The sequence below is a fragment of the Thalassophryne amazonica genome, chromosome 10, assembly GCF_902500255.1.
Source record: "Thalassophryne amazonica chromosome 10, fThaAma1.1, whole genome shotgun sequence".
Taxonomy (NCBI): domain Eukaryota; kingdom Metazoa; phylum Chordata; class Actinopteri; order Batrachoidiformes; family Batrachoididae; genus Thalassophryne; species Thalassophryne amazonica.
The window spans coordinates 30,069,738-30,096,260 of record NC_047112.1 but is presented as its reverse complement, the minus strand read 5'-3'; the positions used below and the strand labels follow the sequence as shown (position 1 = coordinate 30,096,260).

Below are 26,523 nucleotides of genomic sequence, written 5' to 3'. Positions count from 1 at the left end.
TATGAATGACCTTTACGGACCCTATTTCCACCATCCCCAAAGCGACACACATGCAGTTGTCATTGCTAGTTTCTGCTGAGCATTTGTCTAAAAACTAAAAGTGTGATCAGGCACAGATCTGACATACTTCAGTTGTGCTTTACATCACATAAAAGCAGGCATAAATTTGAGCACATCTAGTGCAGTGACATTTTTTTGTGTTTTAAGAATGCAATGCTCAGATGTGCAGCAGTCTGATGGGCTTTACTTAAGCCGCCTTCCTCTATGCAGTTGAGGCTGTGTGGACATTGGTGATCACAAGATATTTGCCAGATGTTAAACCAGTGATTCTCAACCGGGGTGCCGTGGGTATTTTTCATATTCGCGATTATTTTTCATATTCGCAATTACCGTGAATTATTTATTTTATCCACAAAGCATAAAACGACTCAGAATCTGATGTCAAACGTGCTGCAGCCTCGCTCTCGTCATAAGGCAGGACAATAACAAGGAGGCTGACGGCCGATTAAAACAGTGCCGTCTTCTTCAAAAGCCGTCTAAAATGCGGAGCTGTCGGTGTGTGTGTCTGTGCCTGTGTGCGCGTGCGCGGAGTTAACAGGCTGCAGACTGCGAGGGAGGGGGTGGGTGAGGGAGATTCCTGAATGCAGGCGCGACACGTTCAGTGCGCAGCGAGCGCGGAGCAGAGAGAGGATTTTAACCCGAGTGAACGTTAACAAAACGGAAACGTGAAGCTGCCTTTACTTCTCTCTGAACTTTCTCTAAAGGTGTACTTCTGCCGTTACCGTCCTGTTCACACCATGTGCCCATCGTATGCTGAATTTATGAGATCATGAGATGAAATAAACGGTCAAATATCTTTAAAAACCTATTTAAAAAATGAGAATATATGAATGAACTGAGCCACAAAAAAAAAAACAATGTTCAGACGCAGAGATCACAAAAAGCAGGTGAGAACTCTGAACTTTAACAGCTGTTATTTTCCAAAGGTATTTATTTGTTCAATCTTGAGCTTAATGCAGTGTTTAAGCACAAAACGTGACTGATGAGGAGAAACAATTTCAGAAATGCAACAGAAACAACCACAAATCAGAAAAAGTTGGGACTGTATGTAAAATGAAGATAAAAATAAAAATGTTGCACCATTCCCAGTTTCCCACTCACAGAAACCAAATGTTCTCCCAGAGTTGTGTAATTATACTACAATAGTAGAATATAAAGAAGGGGAAAAAAAGAAAAAAAAATAGACAATATATTCGTCAATCGCAATTATTTGTCTGACAATTAATCGTCTCCAGAAATTCCTAATCGTGACAGCCCTACTTGAGATCAGAGCGCAAAATGCTTGAGGATTTTCGAAATGTGGTGTTTTCTGTATCGATTTTCTATTGCGATAATTGGGTTTTGCGCAAAACCAGAGTTAATAGCATTATATTATTTTGGTTGGTGGTGTGCCACAGGATTTTGTAAATATAAAAAGGGTGCCGTGGCTCAAAAAAGGTTGAAAATCACTGTGTTAAACATTGAAACAAAAACATATCTGCTCATAATGTCATTAAGATATGTCACACATATGTGTGCTTTGATACAAAAACACATTAAAAACACTAGTCATACACTCCAACCTTATAACAGAAAAAGAAAGCTCACTCCAACGGGTCCACCTGCTTGAATGAGGTTCAGCTAGGAACCATTGCACAGCAGAATAAAAGGTGTTAAAGGACACAATATTTATATGTGTTAATCCAAATGTTACTGCAACATCCACCTTATGTCTTTTTTGCTAGCTGAGTGCTGCTTGCCATGTCTGTGCAGATGTGATTCCTCACCATAAATCCCCTCCAAGACTTTCACTTGCATCTATACAGTACTAAAGCAGTGGGCCTTGCATGCTGGTTAATTTCATGATATACCCACCAAATGCTTGTGAATGAAAAAACTGGGAAACCCTACTCACTGCACCCACTTTTCTGCTCAGTTTACATGCCCCGTAAGACAGCGACAAGGACCTGGACACACCCCAAATGTGCCACAGAGCCTCAAGATAGTGCCTTTAAATGTTCTTGCTAAGGAAAATGTACACTAATCCACAAAGAATAGTGTTTGGGTTTGACTGGCACAGAGTTGGATTATTCTTTGCTAATCACAGAAGTCTGGCTCTGGTTTTGCATTCTAACTTTTGTCTAAATTTGCTGTCAGAATCCATTTCAGACCAGAGTGACATAGAGAACCGTATCAGGGCCTTAAAAGAAGAGCTTAAAAAACGAAAGTTTATGGCCAACCAGCTGAAGAAGGAGCAGAAGAAGAGGGAGAAGGAGCGTCTGAAGGCGCAGGAGGCCAGTCTGCTGAAACAACTCGAGGTAAAGGTGTTTGTGAGAGAGAATGAGAGGATTTGCCTGGATGTTCAAAGTGCTGTGTGTGTGTGTGTGTGTGTGTGTGTGTGTGTGCGCGCGCGCGCGCGCTCTCACATGCATAAACATGTTTATTCATATGTGAACTCTTACGCCCTCATTTCTGTTCAGAGCTACAATGATTTAATTGAAAAAACTCAAGCAGAACTAAACAAGGAGCCAGATCACAAGTCCCACGTGAAAGATGTCACAGCCCAGTCCAGAATAAAATCACCTCCTTCACTCAGGTACATTCGACAGTAGTAAATGGGTAAACACTGTGGTGCTCACCATAACTGTCTTATACTGTATTTTATATGGGGTGAATTTAAAAAAAAACTTTACTTTTTAGGTCTGAAATTGGGAAAACAGCCAACCCTGAAAGGATCTGTGATTTTCCAGTAGCTCACGGTGGGTGTTGAATGATTGAAATTTTACATATTTTCATATGTACAATATGTTCAGTTTCAGACATTGTATTAACATGAGTTGCTTCTATTAGATGGTGCCCCCGAACATGATCACAGTAGAGCCACCACGGTGTCTGAGGAACTGCGTGATGAGGACGTGCTAACCGTCCCTCCGAGCCCAGTGTTTGACAGCCCAGAGAGTCCAACCTCAGGACAGAGGCGTCACCAGGCCCCACAAGGTGTTTTGAGGCCTTCCTCCAAGGAAGTGAACACACAGCTGACTGAACCCAGAAATGAGAACTCTGTGTCCAATCACAGGTTTGATATCAGGGAACAACTGGAGGATGAAGTTAAATACAGTTTTGAGGAGCAGCATTCCGAATGTTTTCTCAGAATAGAAGAGGGCAACAGCCCTGAATCCCAGGAGAAGCCTTATATAGCTAAACATGTTTCTTCTGGTGTTGATGAAGAGCCTCAGTATTCACCAACTGTTAGCTTAAAACAAGATAGAGAAATTGGGACAGTGAAATCACCTGAAGTCGACCATGCCAAACCTTTAATTGTATCTTCAGATAAATCATGTGCAGTCCTTGAGGATTCCCAGCCCTCACCACGTCCAGCTGCCAGGGCCTCCACCAGTAACCATTCCTGCACCTATAACTCAGTCACCCCCTCTTCAAAAAAGGAAGCACTTATATATGATGCTAAATCATCTTCTCTTGAAGACTATCCAAGTGATTTTGAATCATCGGTGGGTTTGTCATCCAGGGAGGACCATCATGGGGCAAAGTCTGCCTCACAAATTGCAGTTTCTCCTGCCAAAACCAACAGTTCTTCGAAGCGCTCTGATGGCAAAGCTACAGACTCCAGCCATGCTGAGGAGATAGAAGAGGACATACCTGAAGAGCTGAGTTGCTTTTCTAACTGTGATGGTGATGCTAGCCACTCAGACGTTCTGGTCAATCTCAACCTCCAGAAAGAAGACTTTAAACTTAACAACTTCCAGAGTAATAACAGCCAGACACCAGCAGTCTCTTCTTTGCAGGCACACGAGCAAGAAGAGAAGGATGACATCTTACTACAGAAAGTTGCAGACAAACTATGCAACGTCTGTTTGAATGACACTATAACACAGTTTGTTGAGATTAAGAAGGCAAAAAATAAAAAGGTGAAAGCTTCCAACCAACTTAGAAGAAACTTACTTGTTGGCTCATTTGAAGAAGAGGAATACAGTGATCTTAAAGAAGAAGAAGAAACCGAAGAGCCGTCTTCACCAGAGCTGTACGACACACCAGTGAGTGAATGTTTTTTTGTAATATTGGTAACCTATTAGAGCTTATTTGATAATGTCTAAGATATATGAATAAAATGTCAATAACAGAATTAAAGTTTAAAAAGCTAATAATGGAATTTGACAACAACCCTGTTACAAAAAAAATTGCAATTATTGATTTGACCTAGTGAACCTTTTTTTTTTTTTTAATTGCCCGGTCAAAGTCCAAGTTATGTTGACAGATGACGTTGATGTTGAAGTTGGTGTGCTCTGCTGGCCTTGTGTTTTGTTGCACATCAGAACAAAAACAAAATCTTCCATTGTATTAAAATTGGAATTATGTGGTGAAGTGTGGTTCAGTATTCATGTCTGTAGAAAATACTAGTCTCAGATACAAGCATGATATTTTCCATTTATATGTTTTATGAATTCCTTTTAAATTCCCACCACAGAAAAGTGCAGTGCTCGAAGCAAGTGGTCAGGAGGAGCTTGTCAAGCGTCTAGCTGAGTTGGAACTGAGCCGGGGACTGCTGGATGAGCTTGGTGATGAAGAGCAGGTGACTAACTCGTAAATGAAACGATGAGAAAAACAGTCTTGTTTAATTCTCAATTTAATTGCCTGATTCTGAACTGTATGAAATTCTTAATGTTGAAATTTATAACTTGTACTTATTCATAATTCTCTTATTACTGTGATAAATATTTTGTTTTTAGCTTCATGTTAATGTATTTTGAATGCCTTTGTAAAATGTTTGTCAAACATTTCGAAACGTTTGTACTGAAAGTTTCACACAAATAAAATGTATTATTGTTATCCTGATTACAGACTCCACCGAGACCCAAGCTACCCCTCCCTCCACCGCCTAAACTCCCTGAGCAGCCTGCTATGGTCGTCCCACACTCAGCCACAGAGGTGGAAAAGATGGTCCATGCTGCCACTCTGGAGATGTGGGTCAAATACAATCTGAAAAAGGAGGGAGTGCTGACCTGTCCACCACTGCCCAAACCCAAGGCTTCACAAGAGTATCTGGGTAGTGAGGCCAGCGGTGAGGACCAGGAGGCCGCCTGCATTCACAGTTACAAAAAGGTAAATAAAATACCTTAAACATGACACAAGAAAAAAGTAGGTATAATAAACATGTAATAATAAAACTAATATGATGCCAGTATCCCTAATCTATTGCTCTGCACGTGTTTTGGGAATCTATTCAGGAATTGTTTTCAAGCCCAACATGTGTAAGGCATATATTTTGTGCCGTCAGCTGTAACTGTTCATAATTATCATATGTTCATTTTACACAGTTGGCTATGACTACACACAGAAAAACAAACATTTATTAGTAAGTCCCTTCGGTTGCTCCCTAGTTTGCACTCGGGGTCGCCACAGCAAATCCAAGGTGGATCTGCATGTTGAATTGGCACACTGAAACCAAGTGCACTAACCACTCGGCCACCACAAACATTTATTAATGTGTCTAAATAAAATTAAAGAATTCACTATACTGCACAAAGTACAACACACTAAGAAAGATAATATAATTGGATAAACTAGGGCTGCACCGATCCCAATACCAGTATTGGGTATTGGCCCGATCCTGTATTCATTTACTTGTACTTGCACTCAGATAATGCCTCCGATACTTCATGACCGATACCACTTTACAGCAGTGTGATGTCAACCTCTCAATGTGGGATTTTCACGCGCACACTCTGAAATTTCTGGACTATAGTTGCTACTTTTTTCATACATTTTGAACACTGCAGCTTTAACAATGATGCGGCTAATTTATGTATTATTAAAGGCTTTCATGTAATTTACTCAGAAGTCAAATACGACTGTCAATGCTGTCCACTGATTGGTTGAAAGCCGCTGTCCATCATGCAGAGTAAATTCACACACAGTAAATAAAAAGTCTTCATCGTTCGATCTTGAATAAAAATAATCCACATAAAGCCTCCTGAGTTTGGAACATAACATCTCAAAATACTTCAATTCCTCTTGTGGATGAAAAAAGCTCCTCCGTGACTTTGGCGCTCCTCCGTGACTTTGGCGGAACTCCGATCAGGGTTTTTAGCGGCGGAGGCTGTCCATCAGGTTGGTGAGTTTCAGCCCTTGGTGTGAGTGATTCCGGCGTTTTGGTCCGCTACAGGGGTAATCCGTTTGCGGAATCTCTGTGCACTGCGTTCGGAACCTCTGCTCGCTTCCACGAGCTGCACTTTGGGTCAGAAGTTGAGTCACTGCTCCCCGTTAACGGCTCAGTTACCACAGGCAACAAGCTATGTTATGCTATAAAATTATCCCATGATCCTCAAAAAAAAAAAAAGTTAAAATTACTCCGTTTTGCCTCGTGTTGCGACACCGCGTTTGTGTGTGTGATGTCAAAGTCATCTTAAAACTGTAATGGTATCATTAAGTATCCGTATCGGTACTCAGTATTGATGAGAACCAAAATGTATGTACTCATACTCGTACTCAGTCTGGAAACAAATGGTATCGGTGCATCCCTATGTGTGTTTTGACAGGTTTGACAGTAAGGCTGATGTGTTGATTTGGAATTTTATTTTTTCCTTGATCTTCTTAAAATATAACAATAATAATAACAAAACATGAAATTGCTGAACTTGCTTAAGGACATTTGTACTCTGTCTGAAATGGACTACTTTTAAAATAAAAACACCAACTAAATAAATGTCCATAGGTAATCAAAAAAAGCTAAGCTTTGTTTTTGTTATTTAACTATTGGTCCATACATTTTTGTACAGTAACTCAGTTATTATAATTTGGCCTCTGTACACTAGCACAGTGGATTTAACATGAAACAGTTAAGCTACTGAAAATATTGCATTAACTCTTGGCCATTTGTGTAGATTGCACCTCAATTTTCAGAGGCCATGGGTAATTGGACAAACTAACATAGTTCTAAATATAAGGCTTACATTGACATCTTTAAATGATTTGAACAAACTAAATATAACAGTTTTTTTTTTATGGGAATCATCACTTTTATACAGACAGTTATTTATTTATTTGACAATTCAGTGGATGGATACATAAACATTTCAAAGTCACTAAATGTGTCTTAGAAGGTACAAGAAGGACATTAGTGAGGGAAGCTACCAAAACACCTACGTATAATGACTCTGAAGGCATTATTGATTTCTGTTGATCCGATTACAGAAAATGGAGACAGTACATATGTCTTTTGCAACACAGCTAACAACTTCATGGTGGAGTGGAAGACAGCCACACATTTCGAGAATCATTACTTTATAGTAATCTATAACCTTATGAATCCTTTACAAATGTACTGCAAGTACTCACTTCAGTAATCGGCATGATTTTCAGTTATGTATTGTGCCATTGCTTATTTTAATGCGTGTGTTTTGCTTTAGGTTGTGTATGACCTGACATGGGAGATCCTTCATGAGATCTTTAGTGACGACCCCAATACCAACCTGCCTGAGTGGGCCAAGCCACAGCGAGTGAAGAATCCCGTGTTCCAAAGAGTCAAGATGACAAATGATGTTGGTAGAGTCCAGGTACAGTTTGACTGCATGACAACTGTAGGGGTGGAAGCACAGGAGGGCGGTTCAGAGGTACATATTGTGTAGGAAGGTGACCGCTTAAGCTGATGATGAGCAACAGCAGGCGTTACAGTCTACTTACATAAAAACTTGGAATTTGTTCTTTTTGTGTGTAATGTAGACTTTCGAATTTAGTTTGGGGATTATGTCCTAGTATGAAATACTCGTTTTAATAATGTTTGGAAGGCAAAATGCTCTAATTCACTGAAATGTCTGGTCGACAACCATAGGGAAACATGCTGCTTCTTTTAACATGGTGGCTTGTGTGAAGAGTCAGAATGTCTGAATTTGTGATTGTTTGAGGTGAAGACTAAGGTCCAGGCTTTTCTTTACGTCCTGTACTCAGCCATCACTGCATCTGTATGCGGTGGAAGTGTTGTATTTGTAAAGACAGTGTTACTGCCATATGTTGTCATCCTACATAAATTGCTGCCAGTACCAATAGTATATATGCCAAGTCTGATGGCATGGAATTTATGCTATAAATTGTTGCCAGCATATATTGTTTTGTGTGTGTGTGTGTGTATATATATATATTATGTATATGCCACATTTGACAGCACATATTGACACCACCCTTTTAGTAAGACAAATAATAAATTTTCTCATGTTTCCATTGTCAAGAATACTGTATTTGTTACACAGCTTATAGTGTAAATTGCCCTCCACGTTGTCTCATGGATATCACAGCAGATTCGTCATCAGTTGTTGCACAACGAATTTGGTCTGAATTATTTTCAACTACAATATGTGCGTTTTGTGACAATGCAGTATGTGCTGTCAGTCAGCATATATTGTCACAGGCGACAGTTTATGCAGAGCAACAATATATGAGGTAACAGACGGCCTCTGATTTCTCAAATTTTTTAATATTCACATATCTTGGCCTGTGGAGATTGTGTGGTGTTTGGGAAGAACGTATGGACAACAAAGGTCCCAGTCTTTAGTGTCCTTGTGTTCTGTCTTACCCTGTAGTTGTAAGAATTGGACACGAACCAATGACTAAAGGGGACATTTGGGTGTCTTTGGTGCTCTGTCTTGTTGTAATGTTTTTCAGTACAGTTTAAATGACTGTGTCAAAAGAACAGGTAGTTGGGGAGGCTTGCATGAGGTGTACCGCTTGCTTTGTGAGGTAACATCAGGTATGACATTTCAGCCATGTGGTCCACTTCGTTGGGAATGGTCTGTCTTGCAGATGTCCCAGTGTTAAGGTTACCAGCAACAACACAAAGAATTAAAGGTCTTTATAGTGGTGGAAATTATTCTCTTTTTTCCATTGTTTACCAGGAATTCATCACAGCAGAAATTCTGAATCTATATGGATTTACAGAAGATCTGAAACAGCCTGATTGGCAGAAGATGCTCAAATTTGGAAGAAAGAAACGGGATAGAGTTGATCAGATACTGGTAGGTGAAATATTCAACGATGATATTTTTTTCTGTATGACTTTAAAAGTCAATAGATAATACTTTTAAATCATCAGCTCAAATATCTGTCGTACAAAACATGATGTGACTGGAAGCAAAATATTCTACTTGCATTTTCATGACATTATAAAATTAGTTATTCTTTGATTACAGTATCTTTAGGATCTGTCACACCTTGACGATTTAGCCAGTGTATGCCGACAGTATTAAAAAAACGCTGGCGTACATCTAATATGTGTAAGTTTTTTTTTTTATGTTAAGAGCACGTTGAACGTACGATGATATACGTCATCCTGCGTCAAGCACCTCGAAAAATTTTGGGCATGCTGCAAAATTTCAACGCATTCCAGCGTATGACTCATATGTCTCGCACATGCGGGACATAAGTTGCAAGTACGAGTAATGTAATGCAATTGTTGACACACATTTCTTGTAATGTACTCAGAAATCATTAACCCTCTGGAATCTTGGGTATAATTGCGCTTTTTTAACTACTTTTGGTTTTAACTTCATAATTTAACTTAAACTGCTTCCTTGCCGTGTTTGGTGTCATTGTGTTCAGCACAACCTCACCTGTGTGACTGTACAGTTTTTCTTTTGTTCTGATATACTGCATTAAAACAGTGACCCTAAATTCACCCAAAAACCTAAAATTCGAATCAGAATTTTTTTTTTTTTAAGTGTGAAAACCAGAAATATGCTTAACAAACCATTTTTATAACTTAGAATGCAAATATAAATTGTAAATTTCCAAAACATATGTAAAAATGTTGTTGTGTGGGCCGCTGAAGAGGAGGTACTGCTGGCTCACCACCACCGGATGGCGCCCTGCTTGGAGTGCGGGCTTCAAGCACAAGAGGGCGCCAGAACCACTGGGAGTGACAGCCGTCAATCATCCTCAACACCAGCTGTCACTCATCATCTCATCATCACCATCACCATAAAGGCCGGGTGGCGACTCCACCTCCTCGCCGAGAAATCTCCTACGATACAAGGTAATCTCTCTGCTGACTTATACGTCAAATAATAACCTGATCTGTTTTGCAGCTGTTTTTTCCTGGTGGTATTTCCTTGACTGGATTTTCGGAGCTGCACGTGTGTATGATTGGAGGTGGAGGCTCTCCCTCCACAAGAATCAATAATCAAGGTTGCTGGGTGTGAGGATTCACACTCACTACCTTCTGTTTTTTCTGCCAGCAGTACCAGGGCCGACAACGGAGGACAGAGACCACCTGGGGACTCGGGGCTTGGCGGCTTCGGTGTTCTTCAGGCCGTTGGTGGTAGAAGCGGTGTGGGTCCCGGCTCTTCGTTCATCTGAGGTCTCCTATCTTCGAGCCTGCCCGCAATCCTCTTGTGTGTGATTGGCAGTACCTTTGTTTATTTTACGTTGTGTTCTTGTGCAACATTAAATTGTTACTCCTTCCCTTATCCATTGTCCGTTCATTAGCGCCCCCTGTTGTGGGTCCGTGTTACGACACCTTCCCAACAGGATTTCTCGGCCATTCGTCATGGATCCCGAGGGGCGTCAACCACAGCTTGAACAGCCAATGGGAGAACAGGGAGCGCAGGCGTCAGCAGGAGGCGTGGTAAGTGATCTGCAGCAAATCCTTACCGCTTTCACTGCTCAGTTACAGCTGGTAACTGAGCAAAATGCAAGCCTCAATCAGAGGATGGAGGCTCTCACCGCCAGAGTGGAAGCACGCGAGTCAAGCGTCGCTGCAGTGTCTCCTCCTGCTGGTCCGGGGCCTAATGTAGATGTTCCACTGGCCGTTCAACTACCCCCCCCCACCGTCCCCTGAAGCTTACATAAGTCCTCCTGAACCGTACGGAGGCTGTGTGGAGACGTGCGCAGACTTCTTGATGCAGTGTTCGCTCGTTTTTGCACAGCGTCCAGTCATGTACGCGGCAGACGCCACCCGGGTGGCTTATGTAATTAATCTGCTTCGAGGTGAGGCACGCGCTTGGGCTACAGCGCTCTGGGAACAGCAGTCATGGCTTCTGACGTCATACGCTGGGTTTATACGGGAGTTCAAACAGGTGTTTGATCATCCCAACAGAGGCGAGACCGCCTCGACCGTGCTGCTGTCACTGAGACAGGGGCGTTGGAGCGCGGCCGATTACGCTGTCGACTTCCGCATCGCGGCTGCGAGGTCGGGTTGGAATGACGTCGCGCTCCGCGCCGCCTTCATAAGCGGACTGTCTCCAGTACTGAAGGAGCATTTACTGGCTAAGGACGAACCGCAGACTTTCGACGGGCTTGTCACTCTGGTTATACGCTTAGACAACCGTTTGAATGAACACCGTCGGGAGCAGGCCGGGGGGCGTGGCCGGGCACAAGCCGTCCCTCTCTCTTCCGGGTCTGACGGGGTGACGTCGTCCTCACGCTCCATTGCCGGTGGGCTCCGTGTGGCAACAGCTCCCCCTGCTGACGAAGCTATGGACACGAGCAGGGCTAAAGTGAGATCAGATATTAAACAAAGGAGACTGGCCCGCGGGGAATGTTTTTACTGTGGCTCATGTGAGCACCTGTTAAAAGACTGCCCCAAAACGGTCAAACACCAACGCCCGTCCTTAGACACTGGGCTAAGGGTGGGCCATAACATGTGCACGGGAAGTTCCCGCAAATCAGCACGAATCCCAGTGGTAATCCTGAGTGGGGATTTAACCCTTCACGCCCCAGCACTGGTGGACACGGGGTCCGAAGGGAATCTGTTGGATAGCAGATGGGCAAAGGAAGTGGGGCTCCCCCTAGTGGCTCTGCCTTCGCCCTTGAAGGTACGGGCACTAGATGGCACTCTACTCCCGCTAATCACACACCGGACCCAGCCTGTGACCTTGGTTGTGTCTGGGAATCACCGGGAGGAGATAGTGTTTTACGTGACATCTTCTACCTCCCGAGTGATTTTGGGTTTTCCTTGGATGGTGAAGCACAATCCCCGGATCGATTGGCCGTCTGGGGTCGTGGTGCAGTGGAGCGAAACCTGCCACCGGGAGTGTTTAGGATCCTCGGTTCCCCCCGGAATGACGGCTAAGGAGGAGGTTAAAACCCCTCCCAATCTGACGGCGGTGCCAGGGGAGTACCATGATCTGGCTGACGTCTTCAGCAAAGATCTGGCGCTCGCCCTTCCACCACACCGACCGTACGATTGTGCCATCGATTTGGTTCCGGGCAGTGAGTTCCCGTCCAGTAGGCTGTACAATCTCTCACGTCCGGAACGCGAATCAATGGAAACCTACATCCGGGACTCCTTGGCCGCCGGGTTGATCCGGAACTCCACCTCCCCGATGGGTGCTGGTTTCTTTTTTGTGGGCAAGAAAGACGGCGGACTTCGTCCATGCATCGATTACAGGGGATTGAACGAGATCACGGTTCGCAATCGATACCCATTGCCCCTCTTGGATTCGGTGTTCACACCCCTGCATGGAGCCAAAATATTCACCAAACTCGATCTTAGGAATGCGTACCATCTAGTTCGGATCCGGAAGGGAGATGAATGGAAGACGGCATTTAACACCCCGTTGGGTCATTTTGAGTACCTGGTCATGCCGTTCGGTCTCACTAACGCCCCCGCGACGTTCCAAGCCTTGGTTAATGACGTCCTGCGGGACTTCCTGCACCGGTTTGTCTTCGTGTATCTGGATGATATACTCATCTTTTCCCCGGATCCTGAGACCCATGTCCGGCATGTACGTCAGGTCCTACAGCGGTTGTTAGAAAACCGGCTGTTTGTGAAGGGCGAGAAGTGTGAGTTTCACCGCACTTCTCTGTCCTTCTTGGGGTTTATCATCTCCTCCAACTCCGTCGCCCCGGATCCGGCCAAGGTTGCGGCGGTGAGGGATTGGCCCCAACCAACGAGCCGTAGGAAGCTGCAACAGTTCCTCGGCTTCGCAAACTTCTACAGGAGGTTCATTAAGGGTTACAGTCAGGTCGTTAGCCCCCTGACCGCCCTGTCCTCCACCAAAGTCCCCTTCACCTGGTCGGACCGGTGCGAGGCCGCGTTTAGGGAGTTGAAACGCCGGTTTTCATCTGCTCCAGTTCTGGTGCAGCCTGATCCTACTCGCCAGTTTGTAGTAGAGGTGGACGCCTCAGACTCAGGAATAGGAGCCGTGCTGTCCCAGAGCGGGGAGTCCGATAAGGTTCTCCATCCTTGTGCCTACTTTTCCCGCAGGTTGACCCCCGCTGAACGGAACTATGACGTGGGCAATCGAGAACTCCTCGCGGTGAAGGAGGCTCTAGAAGAGTGGAGACACCTGTTGGAGGGGGCTACGGGGCCTTTCACGGTTTTTACGGACCACCGGAACCTGGAGTACATCCGGACCGCCAAGCGGCTGAACCCCAGGCAAGCCCGCTGGTCCCTGTTCTTCGCACGCTTTGACTTCCGGATCACCTACCGCCCCGGGACCAAAAATCAACGATCTGATGCATTGTCCCGGGTGCACGAAGAGGAAGCCAAGGTCGGGTTGTCGGACCCCATCGACACCATCCTTCCCGAGTCCACTGTCGTGGCTACCCTCACCTGGGACGTGGAGGAGATCGTCCGGGAGGCCCAGACTAAGAACCCGGACCCGGGAAACGGTCCGAAGAATAGACTCTACGTTCCACCAGAGGCTAGGGCTGCCGTCTTGGACTTCTGCCACGGATCCAAGCTCTCCTGTCATCCTGGAGTGCGTAGGACCGTGGCAGTAGTCCAGCAGCGCTTCTGGTGGGCGTCACTGGAAGCCGACGTCCGGGACTACGTCCAGGCCTGCACCACCTGTGCCAGGGGCAAGGCGGACCATCGCAAGACCAGGGGTCTCCTCCAACCCCTGCCTGTGCCTCATCGCCCCTGGTCCCACATCGGTCTGGACTTCGTCACGGGCCTCCCGCCGTCCCAGGGCAACACCGCCATACTGACGATAGTGGACCGGTTCTCCAAGGCGGCCCACTTCGTGGCCCTCCCGAAGCTCCCAACGGCCCAGGAGACGGCAGACCTCCTGGTTCACCACGTCGTGCGTCTGCATGGGATACCGTCGGACATCGTCTCGGATCGTGGTCCCCAGTTTTCCTCGCAGGTCTGGAGGAGTTTTTGTAAGGAACTGGGGGCCACCGTGCGTCTCTCGTCCGGGTACCACCCACAGACGAACGGCCAGGCAGAGCGGGCGAACCAGGAACTTGAACAGGCTCTTCGTTGTGTCACCTCCGCTCACCCGGCGGCCTGGAGTAACCATCTGGCCTGGATCGAGTACGCTCACAACAGCCAAGTATCCTCTGCCACCGGCCTCTCCCCCTTTGAAGCGTGTCTGGGCTACCAGCCCCCGTTGTTCCCACTTGTGGAGGGAGAGGTCGGGGTACCCTCGGTCCAGGCCCACCTGCGGAGGTGCCGCCGGGTGTGGCGGGCCGCCCGCTCTGCCCTGTTGCAGACCCGGACGAGGGCCAAGGCCCATGCAGACCGCCGGCGTTCCCCGGCCCCTACATACCAACCAGGGCAGGAGGTGTGGCTATCCACCAAAGATATCCCGCTCCAGGTAACCTCCCACAAACTCAAGGACCGCTTCATCGGGCCGTTCCCCATCGCCAAGATCCTCAGTCCGGCCGCAGTGAAGCTAACTCTCCCGGCTTCACTGCGGATCCATCCGGTTTTTCATGTTTCCAAACTCAAGCCATACCACACCTCACCGCTCTGCTCCCCCGGACCCGACCCACCTCCTGCCCGGATCATCGACGGGGAGCCGGCATGGACCGTTCGTCGGCTCCTGGACGTCCGTCGGATGGGTCGGGGCTTTCAGTACTTGGTGGACTGGGAGGGTTACGGACCCGAGGAACGCTCCTGGGTGAAGAGGAGCTTCATCCTGGACCCGGCCCTTTTGGTCGATTTCTACCACCGACACCCAGACAAGCCTGGTCGGGCGCCAGGAGGCGCCCGTTGAGGGGGGGGTCCTGTTGTGTGGGCCGCTGAAGAGGAGGTACTGCTGGCTCACCACCACCGGATGGCGCCCTGCTTGGAGTGCGGGCTTCAAGCACAAGAGGGCGCCAGAACCACTGGGAGTGACAGCCGTCAATCATCCTCAACACCAGCTGTCACTCATCATCTCATCATCACCATCACCATAAAGGCCGGGTGGCGACTCCACCTCCTCGCCGAGAAATCTCCTACGATACAAGGTAATCTCTCTGCTGACTTATACGTCAAATAATAACCTGATCTGTTTTGCAGCTGTTTTTTCCTGGTGGTATTTCCTTGACTGGATTTTCGGAGCTGCACGTGTGTATGATTGGAGGTGGAGGCTCTCCCTCCACAAGAATCAATAATCAAGGTTGCTGGGTGTGAGGATTCACACTCACTACCTTCTGTTTTTTCTGCCAGCAGTACCAGGGCCGACAACGGAGGACAGAGACCACCTGGGGACTCGGGGCTTGGCGGCTTCGGTGTTCTTCAGGCCGTTGGTGGTAGAAGCGGTGTGGGTCCCGGCTCTTCGTTCATCTGAGGTCTCCTATCTTCGAGCCTGCCCGCAATCCTCTTGTGTGTGATTGGCAGTACCTTTGTTTATTTTACGTTGTGTTCTTGTGCAACATTAAATTGTTACTCCTTCCCTTATCCATTGTCCGTTCATTAGCGCCCCCTGTTGTGGGTCCGTGTTACGACACCTTCCCAACAAATGTAGCATAAACAAAGTTATATATGACAATTCACAATAAAATGTCTGCTTACTGCTGGGGCGGTGTGTGTCTGCACCCTGCTCTGTGTTCCAGGACTCTGCACTGGGGCAGAGCTCTGCAGCGCTGAGTCCTGGAGAAGCTGGAAAGAGAAGCGTGCGATCTAATCCACTGTGGGGTGCAAAATTGCTTGCCTCTGCTGGTGGTTGGCTCTCACTGCGGTATTGTATCACTTCCTGTTCCGGAGCACAGCGGTGTTTTGCTGTATCTGTTAGCTGTTTAATCTGCGCAATTAGATTGATCTAGTTATCTAGATTACGATTTGTTTCCCAGTGTAATCTTCACGTGCCTTAACTAAAGCACTCCTTCTGCTGAATCACCTCTAAATTATTTACACATTATTCACTTTACGTGTTTTTAGGAATCCGCTAGCTTAGCGCAGCTACTAGCTCTTAGCCGATTTAGCATGGCGGCTTCTCCTGTCTCTCCCGCACTTTTCTGCTCTGGGTGTGAAATGTTTATTTATTCCTCGGCCTCCTTTAGCAGTAACGGTACTTGTAATAAGTGTAGCTTATTCGTAGCTTTGGAGGCCAGGCTGGGCAAATTGGAGACTCGGCTCCGCACCGTGGAAAATTCTACAGCTAGCCAGGCCCCTGTAGTCGGTGCGGACCAAGGTAGCTTAGCCGCCGTTAGTTCCCCTCTGGCAGATCCCGAGCAGCCGGGAAAGCAGGCCGACTGGGTGACTGTGAGGAGGAAGCGTAGTTCTAAACAGAAGCCCCGTGTACACCGCCAACCCGTTCACATTTCTAACCGTTTTTCCCCACTCGGTGACACACCCGCCGAGGATCAAACTCTGGTTATTGGCGACTCTGTTTTGAGAAATGTGAAGTTAGCGACACCAGCAACCATAGTCAATTGTCTTCCGGGGGCCAGAGCAGGCGACATTGAAGGAAATTTGAAACTGCTGGCTAAGGCTAAGCGTAAATTTGGTAAGATTGTAATTCACGTCGGCAGTAATGACACCCGGTTACGCCAATCGGAGGTCACTAAAATTAACATTAAATCGGTGTGTAACTTTGCAAAAACAATGTCGGACTCTGTAGTTTTCTCTGGGCCCCTCCCCAATCGGACCGGGAGTGACATGTTTAGCCGCATGTTCTCCTTGAATTGCTGGCTGTCTGAGTGGTGTCCAAAAAATGAGGTGGGCTTCATAGATAATTGGCAAAGCTTCTGGGGAAAACCTGGTCTTGTTAGGAGAGACGGCATCCATCCCACTTTGGATGGAGCAGCTCTCATTTCTAGAAATCTGGCCAATTTTCTTAAATCCTCCAAACCATGACTATCCAGGGTTGGGACCAGGAAGCAGAGTTGTAGTCTTACACACCTCTCTGCAGCTTCCCTCCCCCTGCCATCCCCTCATTACCCCATCCCCGTAGAGACGGTGTCTGCTCCCAGACCACCAATAACCAGCAAAAATCTATTTAAGCATAAAAATTCAAAAAGAAAAAATAATATAGCACCTTCAACTGCACCACAGACTAAAACAGTTAAATGTGGTCTATTAAACATTAGGTCTCTCTCTTCTAAGTCCCTGTTGGTAAATGATATAATAATTGATCAACATATTGATTTATTCTGCCTTACAGAAACCTGGTTACAGCAGGATGAATATGTTAGTTTAAATGAGTCAACACCCCCGAGTCACACTAACTGTCAGAATGCTCGTAGCACGGGCCGAGGCAGAGGATTAGCAGCAATCTTCCATTCCAGCTTATTAATTAATCAAAAACCCAGACAGAGCTTTAATTCATTTGAAAGCTTGACTCTTAGTCTTGTCCATCCAAATTGGAAGTCCCAAAAACCAGTTTTATTTGTTATTATCTATCGTCCACCTGGTCGTTACTGTGAGTTTCTCTGTGAATTTTCAGACCTTTTGTCTGATTTAGTGCTTAGCTCAGATAAGATAATTATAGTGGGCGATTTTAACATCCACACAGATGCTGAGAATGACAGCCTCAACACTGCATTTAATCTATTATTAGACTCTATTGGCTTTGCTCAAAATGTAAATGAGTCCACCCACCACTTTAATCATATCTTAGATCTTGTTCTGACTTATGGTATGGAAATAGAAGACTTAACAGTATTCCCTGAAAACTCCCTTCTGTCTGATCATTTCTTAATAACATTTACATTTACTCTGATGGACTACCCAGCAGTGGGGAATAAGTTTCATTACACTAGAAGTCTTTCAGAAAGCGCTGTAACTAGGTTTAAGGATATGATTCCTTTTTTATGTTCTCTAATGCCATATAACAACACAGTGCAGAGTAGTTACCTAAACTCTGTAAGTGAGATAGAGTATCTCGTCAATAGTTTTACATCCTCATTGAAGACAACTTTGGATGCTGTAGCTCCTCTGAAAAAGAGAGCTTTAAATCAGAAGTGTCTGACTCCGTGGTATAACTCACAAACTCGTAGCTTAAAGCAGATAACCCGTAAGTTGGAGAGGAAATGGCGTCTCACTAATTTAGAAGATCTTCACTTAGCCTGGAAAAAGAGTCTGTTGCTCTATAAAAAAGCCCTCCGTAAAGCTAGGACATCTTTCTACTCATCACTAATTGAAGAAAATAAGAACCCCAGGTTTCTTTTCAGCACTGTAGCCAAGCTGACAAAGAGTCAGAGCTCTATTGAGCTGAATATTCCATTAACTTTAACTAGTAATGACTTCATGACTTTCTTTGCTAACAAAATTTTAACTATTAGAGAAAAAATTACTCATAACCATCCCAAAGATGTATCGTTATCTTTGGCTGCTTTCAGTGATGCCGGTATTTGGTTAGACTCTTTCTCTCCGATTGTTCTGTCTGAGTTATTTTCATTAGTTACTTCATCCAAACCATCAACATGCTTATTAGACCCCATTCCTACCAGGCTGCTCAAGGAAGCCCTACCATTATTTAATGCTTTGATCTTAAATATGATCAATCTATCTTTGTTAGTTGGCTATGTACCACAGGCTTTTAAGGTGGCAGTAATTAAACCATTACTTAAAAAGCCATCACTTGACCCAGCTATCTTAGCTAATTATAGGCCAATCTCCAACCTTCCTTTTCTCTCAAAAATTCTTGAAAGGGTAGTTGTAAAACAGCTAACTGATCATCTGCAGAGGAATGGTCTATTTGAAGAGTTTCAGTCAGGTTTTAGAATTCATCATAGTACAGAAACAACATTAGTGAAGGTTACAAATGATCTTCTTATGGCCTCGGACAGTGGACTCATCTCTGTGCTTGTTCTGTTAGACCTCAGTGCTGCTTTTGATACTGTTGACCATAAAATTTTATTACAGAGATTAGATCATGTCATAGGTATTAAAGGCACTGCGCTGCGGTGGTTTGAATCATATTTGTCTAATAGATTACAATTTGTTCATGTAAATGGGGAATCTTCTTCACAGACTAAAGTTAATTATGGAGTTCCACAAGGTTCTGTGCTAGGACCAATTTTATTCACTTTATGCATGCTTCCCTTAGGCAGTATTATTAGACGGTATTGCTTAAATTTTCATTGTTACGCAGATGATACCCAGCTTTATCTATCCATGAAACCAGAGGACACACACCAATTAGCTAAACTGCAGGATTGTCTTACAGACATAAAGACATGGATGACCTCTAATTTCCTGCTTTTAAACTCAGATAAAACTGAAGTTATTGTACTTGGCCCCACAAATCTTAGAAACATGGTGTCTAACCAGATCCTTACTGTGGATGGCATTACCCTGACCTCTAGTAATACTGTGAGAAATCTTGGAGTCATTTTTGATCAGGATATGTCATTCAAAGCGCATATTAAACAAATATGTAGGACTGCTTTTTTGCATTTACGCAATATCTCTAAAATTAGAAAGGTCTTGTCTCAGAGTGATGCTGAAAAACTAATTCATGCATTTATTTCCTCTAGGCTGGACTATTGTAATTCATTATTATCAGGTTGTCCTAAAAGTTCCCTAAAAAGCCTTCAGTTAATTCAAAATGCTGCAGCTAGAGTACTAACGGGGACTAGAAGGAGAGAGCATATCTCACCCATATTGGCCTCTCTTCATTGGCTTCCTGTTAATTCTAGAATAGAATTTAAAATTCTTCTTCTTACTTATAAGGTTTTGAATAATCAGGTCCCATCTTATCTTAGGGACCTCGTAGTACCATATCACCCCAATAGAGCGCTTCGCTCTCAGACTGCAAGCTTACTTGTAGTTCCTAGGGTTTGTAAGAGTAGAATGGGAGGCAGAGCCTTCAGCTTTCAGGCTCCTCTCCTGTGGAACCAGCTCCCAATTCAGATCAGGGAGACAGACACCCTCTCTACTTTTAAGATTAGGCTTAAAACTTTCCTTTTTGCTAAAGCTTATAGTTAGGGCTGGATCAGGTGACCCTGAACCATCCCTTAGTTATGCTGCTATAGACGTAGACTGCTGGGGGTTTCCCATGATGCACTGTTTCTTTCTCTTTTTGCTCTGTATGCACCACTCTGCATTTAATCATTAGTGATCGATCTCTGCTCCCCTCCACAGCATGTCTTTTTCCTGGTTCTCTCCCTCAGCCCCAACCAGTCCCAGCAGAAGACTGCCCCTCCCTGAGCCTGGTTCTGCTGGAGGTTTCTTCCTGTTAAAAGGGAGTTTTTCCTTCCCACTGTAGCCAAGTGCTTGCTCACAGGGGGTCGTTTTGACCGTTGGGGTTTTACATAATTATTGTATGGCCTTGCCTTACAATATAAGGCGCCTTGGGACAACTGTTTGTTGTGATTTGGCGCTATATAAAAAAAAATTTGATTGATTGATTGATCTGTGCGCACGCCAGTGGATCCAACTGCTCTCGTCCGTCCAGATCAGAGATCGGCACAGTCTGCTACAGTTGTCATCTGTTGGTTGGATGTTTGTGGGTGCTGGCTCGAATTTCTGCTGTCAGTGGAGCCTCCTGTCCCTCCAACAGGCCTTGCTCTTAGCGCCACAAATCGAAAGAATCACAGCTCCTCAATCACGTCTCATTTGCCATAGGGATCAATCGATTCTGTCTGCATGCGATGAAATTATCCCATGATCCATAAAGAAAATAAATGAATGAATAAAATAATCTTAAAAATTACTCCGTTGTGCCTCCATGTGGAGCGAAGATGCCACGCGACACTGTGCACACACTCGATTCTGTGCTGATCAGGATTTAAGTGTTCCACCTGCAAAACCAAGGGTTCTACCTGTGGTGGAAATGCAAACCAAGCCAGACTTAACTGTTCTGACACACATAATACTGTGCAGCACTGACCCAAACCACACAGTAGAAATAGGGCTGTCAGTACAATATATGCTGGTTAAGTCATCAGGGTGTGACAGCTGACTTAATTTATGAGACATATGCTCGCTTATTGCAGCGTTTGTAATACAGCCGGCATACGCAGGCTAAATCGTCAAGGTGTGACAAAACCTTTACATAATGATTTCCTCTAGACGTCACAGACCAGATTGTCCTGAGTAATGGCTTTGTTCAAAAACTGGGTGGAGGGCAAACATAATAATCATAAGATCCTGGCAAATCATCCAACTTTAAAACTGTTGCTGGCTATCCAATTTGTTCATCATACAGTGCCTCCAGAAAATTATTCACAGCGCTTCATTTTGTCCACATTTTGTTGTTACAGCCTTATTCCAAAATGGATGAAATTCATTTTTTTCCCCTCAAACTTCTACACACAATACCCGATAATGACAAGGTGGAAAAAAGGTTTTTGTTTGTTTGTTTAGACTTTTGCAAATTTACTAAAAATAAAAAACTGAGAAATGACGTGTTCATGAGTATTCACAGCCTTTGCCATGAAGTTCAAAACAGGGCTGTGAAAACTCCAGATCCGCGAAAATTCCACGGATTTCATCATTGGGGGGTGTTAGTGTTTTACTCTGTAATCGTGATCGTCGCAGGGCTGTGAAAACTCCAGATCCGCGAAATTCAGCGGATTTCATCATTGGGGGGGTGGTTGTTAGTGTTTTACTCTGTAATCGTGATCATCACAGTTTTTAAAATGTCTATCGCAAAGTGTTCTTTTTTTTTTTTTATGACCATGCAATTTTTATGCACGGTCAATTTTTTTTAATTTTTAAGTCCTAGGCTGTCCACAGACACTGATCTGTGTGTTACAGATATAAATCAGTGTCCTCGGATGCGCAGAGTTTCAGGGAGGAAAAAATCCCTCTCTCAAAGCCTGGCTGTTGGGACAGTTGTCGTAAAGAGGGACTGGATGGTTTCTGCAGCGACGCTGTGTGTCTCCTGCCTGAAGCTTAAGCTAAATGGACATCGCAAACCTTTAGAGCTCTAAAGTTTTTAAAAGAAGACTTGTGCAGCACGTCTCTCACGGACCAACGTCGCACAGAGAGAAGATGGCGAGAAAAACTGTTTGAAAAGGTCTGATAAGGACAAGAATCCTTGGAATTGTCGCTGACTTCATCAACACAGATGAAACGGGAAAAGTGAACTGTGCTCTCAGGAAACACAGTAAGAATTTTTCTCTCTGGAAAATAAACATTGTGCTGTTCAAACAGGATTTTAGACAAGATTATGTGACTTTTTTCATTAATCTAGACTTTCATTGGGGAAAAAAAAGACTGGTTTTGAATGGATTTACATGAATTTACACAAGAATGTAAATGAGTTTTTATTAATGTAGACTTTTTCATAAGAAAAAGACACTGTGGCTTTGAGTGGATTTACACAAGAATATGTGGCTTTTTTTACTATAAGGTATGTTATTGATATTTTACCACAATTTTCAAAATATTCTACAAGCTTTAGCTGTGGTTTTTGAAATGCTTTAACAGTCTTTTCAGTCTTCATGAATTTCATGTAGTTTAATTGTTCTGAGTGAATGCATAATTTGGTTTACAATTAAAAGGAAAATCATTCCAGGCCCTACTTCCACGTTATATTCTGTTATTTCAACTTGATCATTGACGGTTCAAATGAAAGGTTGAATACAGGGTCATTTAAATATGCACAAATTTTGAGACTTATTGTTCCAGGAGATGCTGAAAATGTATCATTAGATAAAAAATGTATTTGATTTCTGGGATCCCACGGGGCCCGAGACCCCCAGACCCCCTGCAAATTTTCCTCGGATTTCACAGTTTTCATTTCACAGCCCTGTCAAAATTTAGCTCAGGTGCATCCTGTTTCCACTGATCATTCTTGAGATATTTCTGCAGCTTAATTGGAGTCCAGCTGGGGTAAATTTAGTTGATTGGAGACAGGATTGTCTCGAGGCACCAATCTGGGGAAAGGTACAGAAATATTTCTGCTGCTTTGAAGGTCTCAATGAGCACAGTGGCCACCATCATCCATAAACGGAAGAGGTTTGGCTCCACCAGGACATCAAACATTCCTCCTTTGACATGTGTTCACTGTAATGACTGCAATTAGAGGAACTTTTGTTGGTCGTGCCCCTCCAGAAATGATCTGTTTGTCTTTCAGGCTCAGGAGCTCCATGAGGAGGAGTCTCAGTGGGTCACATATGACGAGGATGAGTTGTTTGTCAAAAATCAGCTTGCAGACAGCCTCTTTGACATGTTACTGAAGGACACAGCAAACACACTCACACAAATATTTGACAAGAAGGCCAAAACAGATGCCCTCTCCTGACAGTGTGCGTGCAGCAACACAGGTCACTCATCCAGCACCTGTCAGACACAACACAGATAAAAGCTCTGGAATCCAAAGGCTCTTTGTAGGTTTAGTTTTAATTTAAAGTTTACTAGAAATTAACTGAAATTAAACAGTGATAATGTAACAGGATGTCAAAGTAATGTGATTGTTTAATATGAATTTTACAGTCAGTCATCATACAGAAAAGAAAGGACTTAAATATGGGAGAATAATCTATAATCTGAAATCAGTGAATATACAAGGCAGAAATGGCTCAAACGGTTTCTGATGTCAACTTTGAACTCAGCCCCAGTCACTGATATCAGGAGTGTTTTTAACCCTACTTTAGTGTATTATGTTTTGTTTGGAACAGTTTCATTTAATAATCAAGTAACATTTGGAACTCAAGGCTGTCTTGTTGACATTTTAGGAATTGAGTTTTAACTTTATGTAAAGCATAATTGGTTATTGCATGCCAGGTTATCAGATGTCTCCCTCCTGACTATCTCAGATTTACTTGGGAAAAAAATGTCCACATGACAGATGAAGGTCTTAATGGGGAAAGTGCAAGGGAAAATTTCAGGTCTGTACTATTATATGTTTTCTCAAGAAAAAAGAATAAAATACTATCCTCCTGAGACCCAGAAAAATAAGTGTTGTAAGTTTAGCTTTTTTTTCTGCATTAATTGTCGTGTGATGACAACATAAACTGTCAGCAGCATTTGTATTTATATTTTTTTATGGAATGTCCTTTGCAGTGGACAACGGGATCTAGTGCTCACTGAATAGTTCTTTTGAAATAAAGCTGTGAAACTCGTCATTTACAGAGGACAAAAATGCATTGCTGGGTCTCAAGAGTCTATGGTCGAGGTGTTTTGGGCTGTTATTCTTATCTGAGATGACGAGGTGGGAGGTGTTTCTGTCAGTTTGGTTTATGGACATGAAATGAGAGCAGTGGAATTTTAAAAGCACAAACTGAAATGTCCTAAATGTGAATACAGATGAATTATGTCAGAGGTTGTGTAATAATGGTTACAGCATTTTTGGCAGTTTACAAGAATGTTTGTACTTTATTTTGTATTAAGCCGTCACACATGGCGTACTTTGATGGCTGCTATTCAGACTGTGACTTTATACAACTGTCAATTTTAAAATGTTTCGTAGCTTCCAAGATACACCCCCCCCCACACACACACACACACACACACACACACAACACCAAAAACAAATGTAACTTTGTAACTTAATAGTGTTTTTCCATTCTTGGTGACCTGAACAATTTCTGTTTTTCTGTTTGTTTTTGTTTTTTTTTTCCCCCCTTTCTTTTGCTGTGACAAATGTGGTGTTACATGTTCAAGTGGCTGTTGGAATGTAGCCTGATGATGTTACTGCTCAGGTTTGTCCACATGAAGTCAAGTGCCTCTTTAGATCCATAACAAATTGTACCCACATCTCCTTTGGACCTACTTCTGTTTTCTTGTTCTTCCAACCACGAAAGGATCTTCACTCTAACCAGTCTGCCAATAATTCAGTTTCTGCCTTATAATGTCATTTTCTCATTTTCTATGCTTCAGTTGGAGGAAATGTAATGAACTGCTGACAGGCTCTTAGTGCTGTCAACATTTTGGCCGTTGTATCTGTATTTAGCCACAGTTAAGTTCATGAACTGTAGTTTGTTCTCACTTCACTGACAAATTGTGTCCAGTCCTAATTCTGTACCATCTCAGTCATGGAAGTGATGTGGCTGATCGCTAGATTGGATTCAAGGGCTTTTTTGATCCTCACTGTCAATGCTACTTTATTCCAATGATAATGTGTTCAGATTCATCAGGTGTGTGACAGATTTTACCATTTTAAAGAAATCCTGGCCTTAAATTGGTGGAAAATGCTGCTTCAACTGAATATTGTGCAGTACACATGGTACTATTGTAAATTAACAGTTGCGTAATTGTCTAATCAAAACCGTAAATTACTTGATGCATTGAAAAAGAAGCCTGAAAAGAACATATAACACAAATCTCCATGCTGGAAGGGTGTTTCTGATCCGTATGTAACTGACCACAAAAATATTTTCTGCAACATTGTCTCTCAGATTGTCCTCTTCAATTGATTGTGTGTAAGTACATTTTTATGACTATGCAGTCTTCGGTCTTGTACATTATTTTATATGTATGGAGATATTGGACTTAATTGTGCATATGAGGAGTTGTAAGTTTTTAAAGATGGTGTAAAGTGAGGCTGCTCATTTCCTCTGTTTTGAGGTCAGTTTCTTTGTAGAAGTTTATCTGCAGTGAAGAGAGAGATGGTGCAACTTCTTTAACATCATCTGTAGTTTGATTCTAATGAAAACAGTCACAAATCACTCACTCCCTCGCTCATCTTCAACCGCTTATCTAGGATCGGGTCGCGGGGATAGGCACAAATTTTTGATGATAAATTAAGCAGCCTAGATTGAGCTCTTTCTCTATGGATATGTTTATGAATATTTATATTGTGTGCTGACTGCACCAAGTGCACTTGAAGACTTTTACAATTCTTTCTTTGGGGTAAATATGTTTATCCATTCAACTCCACTGTTAACCTAAATGATTGTTGTAAAATATACACTGTCTACTTTGAATATATGTATATATTATATATTTAACTAAATGAACTTTGAAGTTGTAAAATAAAGCTTTCAGTGTTTTTAAACTGAATGCCGTGTGAAAAATCTATTCCTAACTAAAGTTGAGTTGCTCCACCTTGTTGCATTGTGCAAAATGCTCCTGACATTTACAGTTGGTCTGTTGTCCTGATGCAAAAGAGTGACACATGAAAGGAAAAACAAAGTGTGTTATTAAGGTGCCGCCAGAACAGCTTCATAGGCCTGAGGTTTGATTCTACAAGACTGGCTCTCCCACTAGAGGGATGAAACAAGTCTTCCAAAGTTATCCTCTCATTTGGTGGGTTATACAGTAGTGTTCAGAATAATAGTAATGCTATGTGACTAAAAAGATTAATCCAGGTTTTGAGTATATTTCTTATTGTTACATGGGAAACAAGGTACCAGTAGATTCAGTAAATGGACTGCATTTATATAGCGCTTTTCCATCTGCATGAGATGCTCAAAGTGCTTTACAATTGT

General features: G+C 43.6%; 1 protein-coding gene across 3 annotated transcripts in view; it reads left to right on the top strand.

Moving 5' to 3' along the window:
• The window catches only part of cep350 (centrosomal protein 350), a 127,496-nt gene extending 101,406 nt beyond the window's left edge, over window positions 1-26,090 (top strand). For all 3 annotated transcript variants that reach the window (XM_034179685.1, XM_034179684.1, XM_034179683.1), the window contains exons 34-42: window positions 2,197-2,357; window positions 2,520-2,635; window positions 2,740-2,798; window positions 2,890-4,091; window positions 4,523-4,627; window positions 4,897-5,157; window positions 7,464-7,610; window positions 8,943-9,062; window positions 23,229-26,090. In XM_034179685.1, the coding sequence (XP_034035576.1) occupies window positions 2,197-2,357; window positions 2,520-2,635; window positions 2,740-2,798; window positions 2,890-4,091; window positions 4,523-4,627; window positions 4,897-5,157; window positions 7,464-7,610; window positions 8,943-9,062; window positions 23,229-23,396 (2,339 nt within the window). In that variant the 3' untranslated portion in view covers window positions 23,397-26,090. The remainder of the gene's footprint in view (window positions 1-2,196; window positions 2,358-2,519; window positions 2,636-2,739; window positions 2,799-2,889; window positions 4,092-4,522; window positions 4,628-4,896; window positions 5,158-7,463; window positions 7,611-8,942; window positions 9,063-23,228) is intronic.
• The last annotated feature ends 433 nt before the right edge of the window (window positions 26,091-26,523 follow it).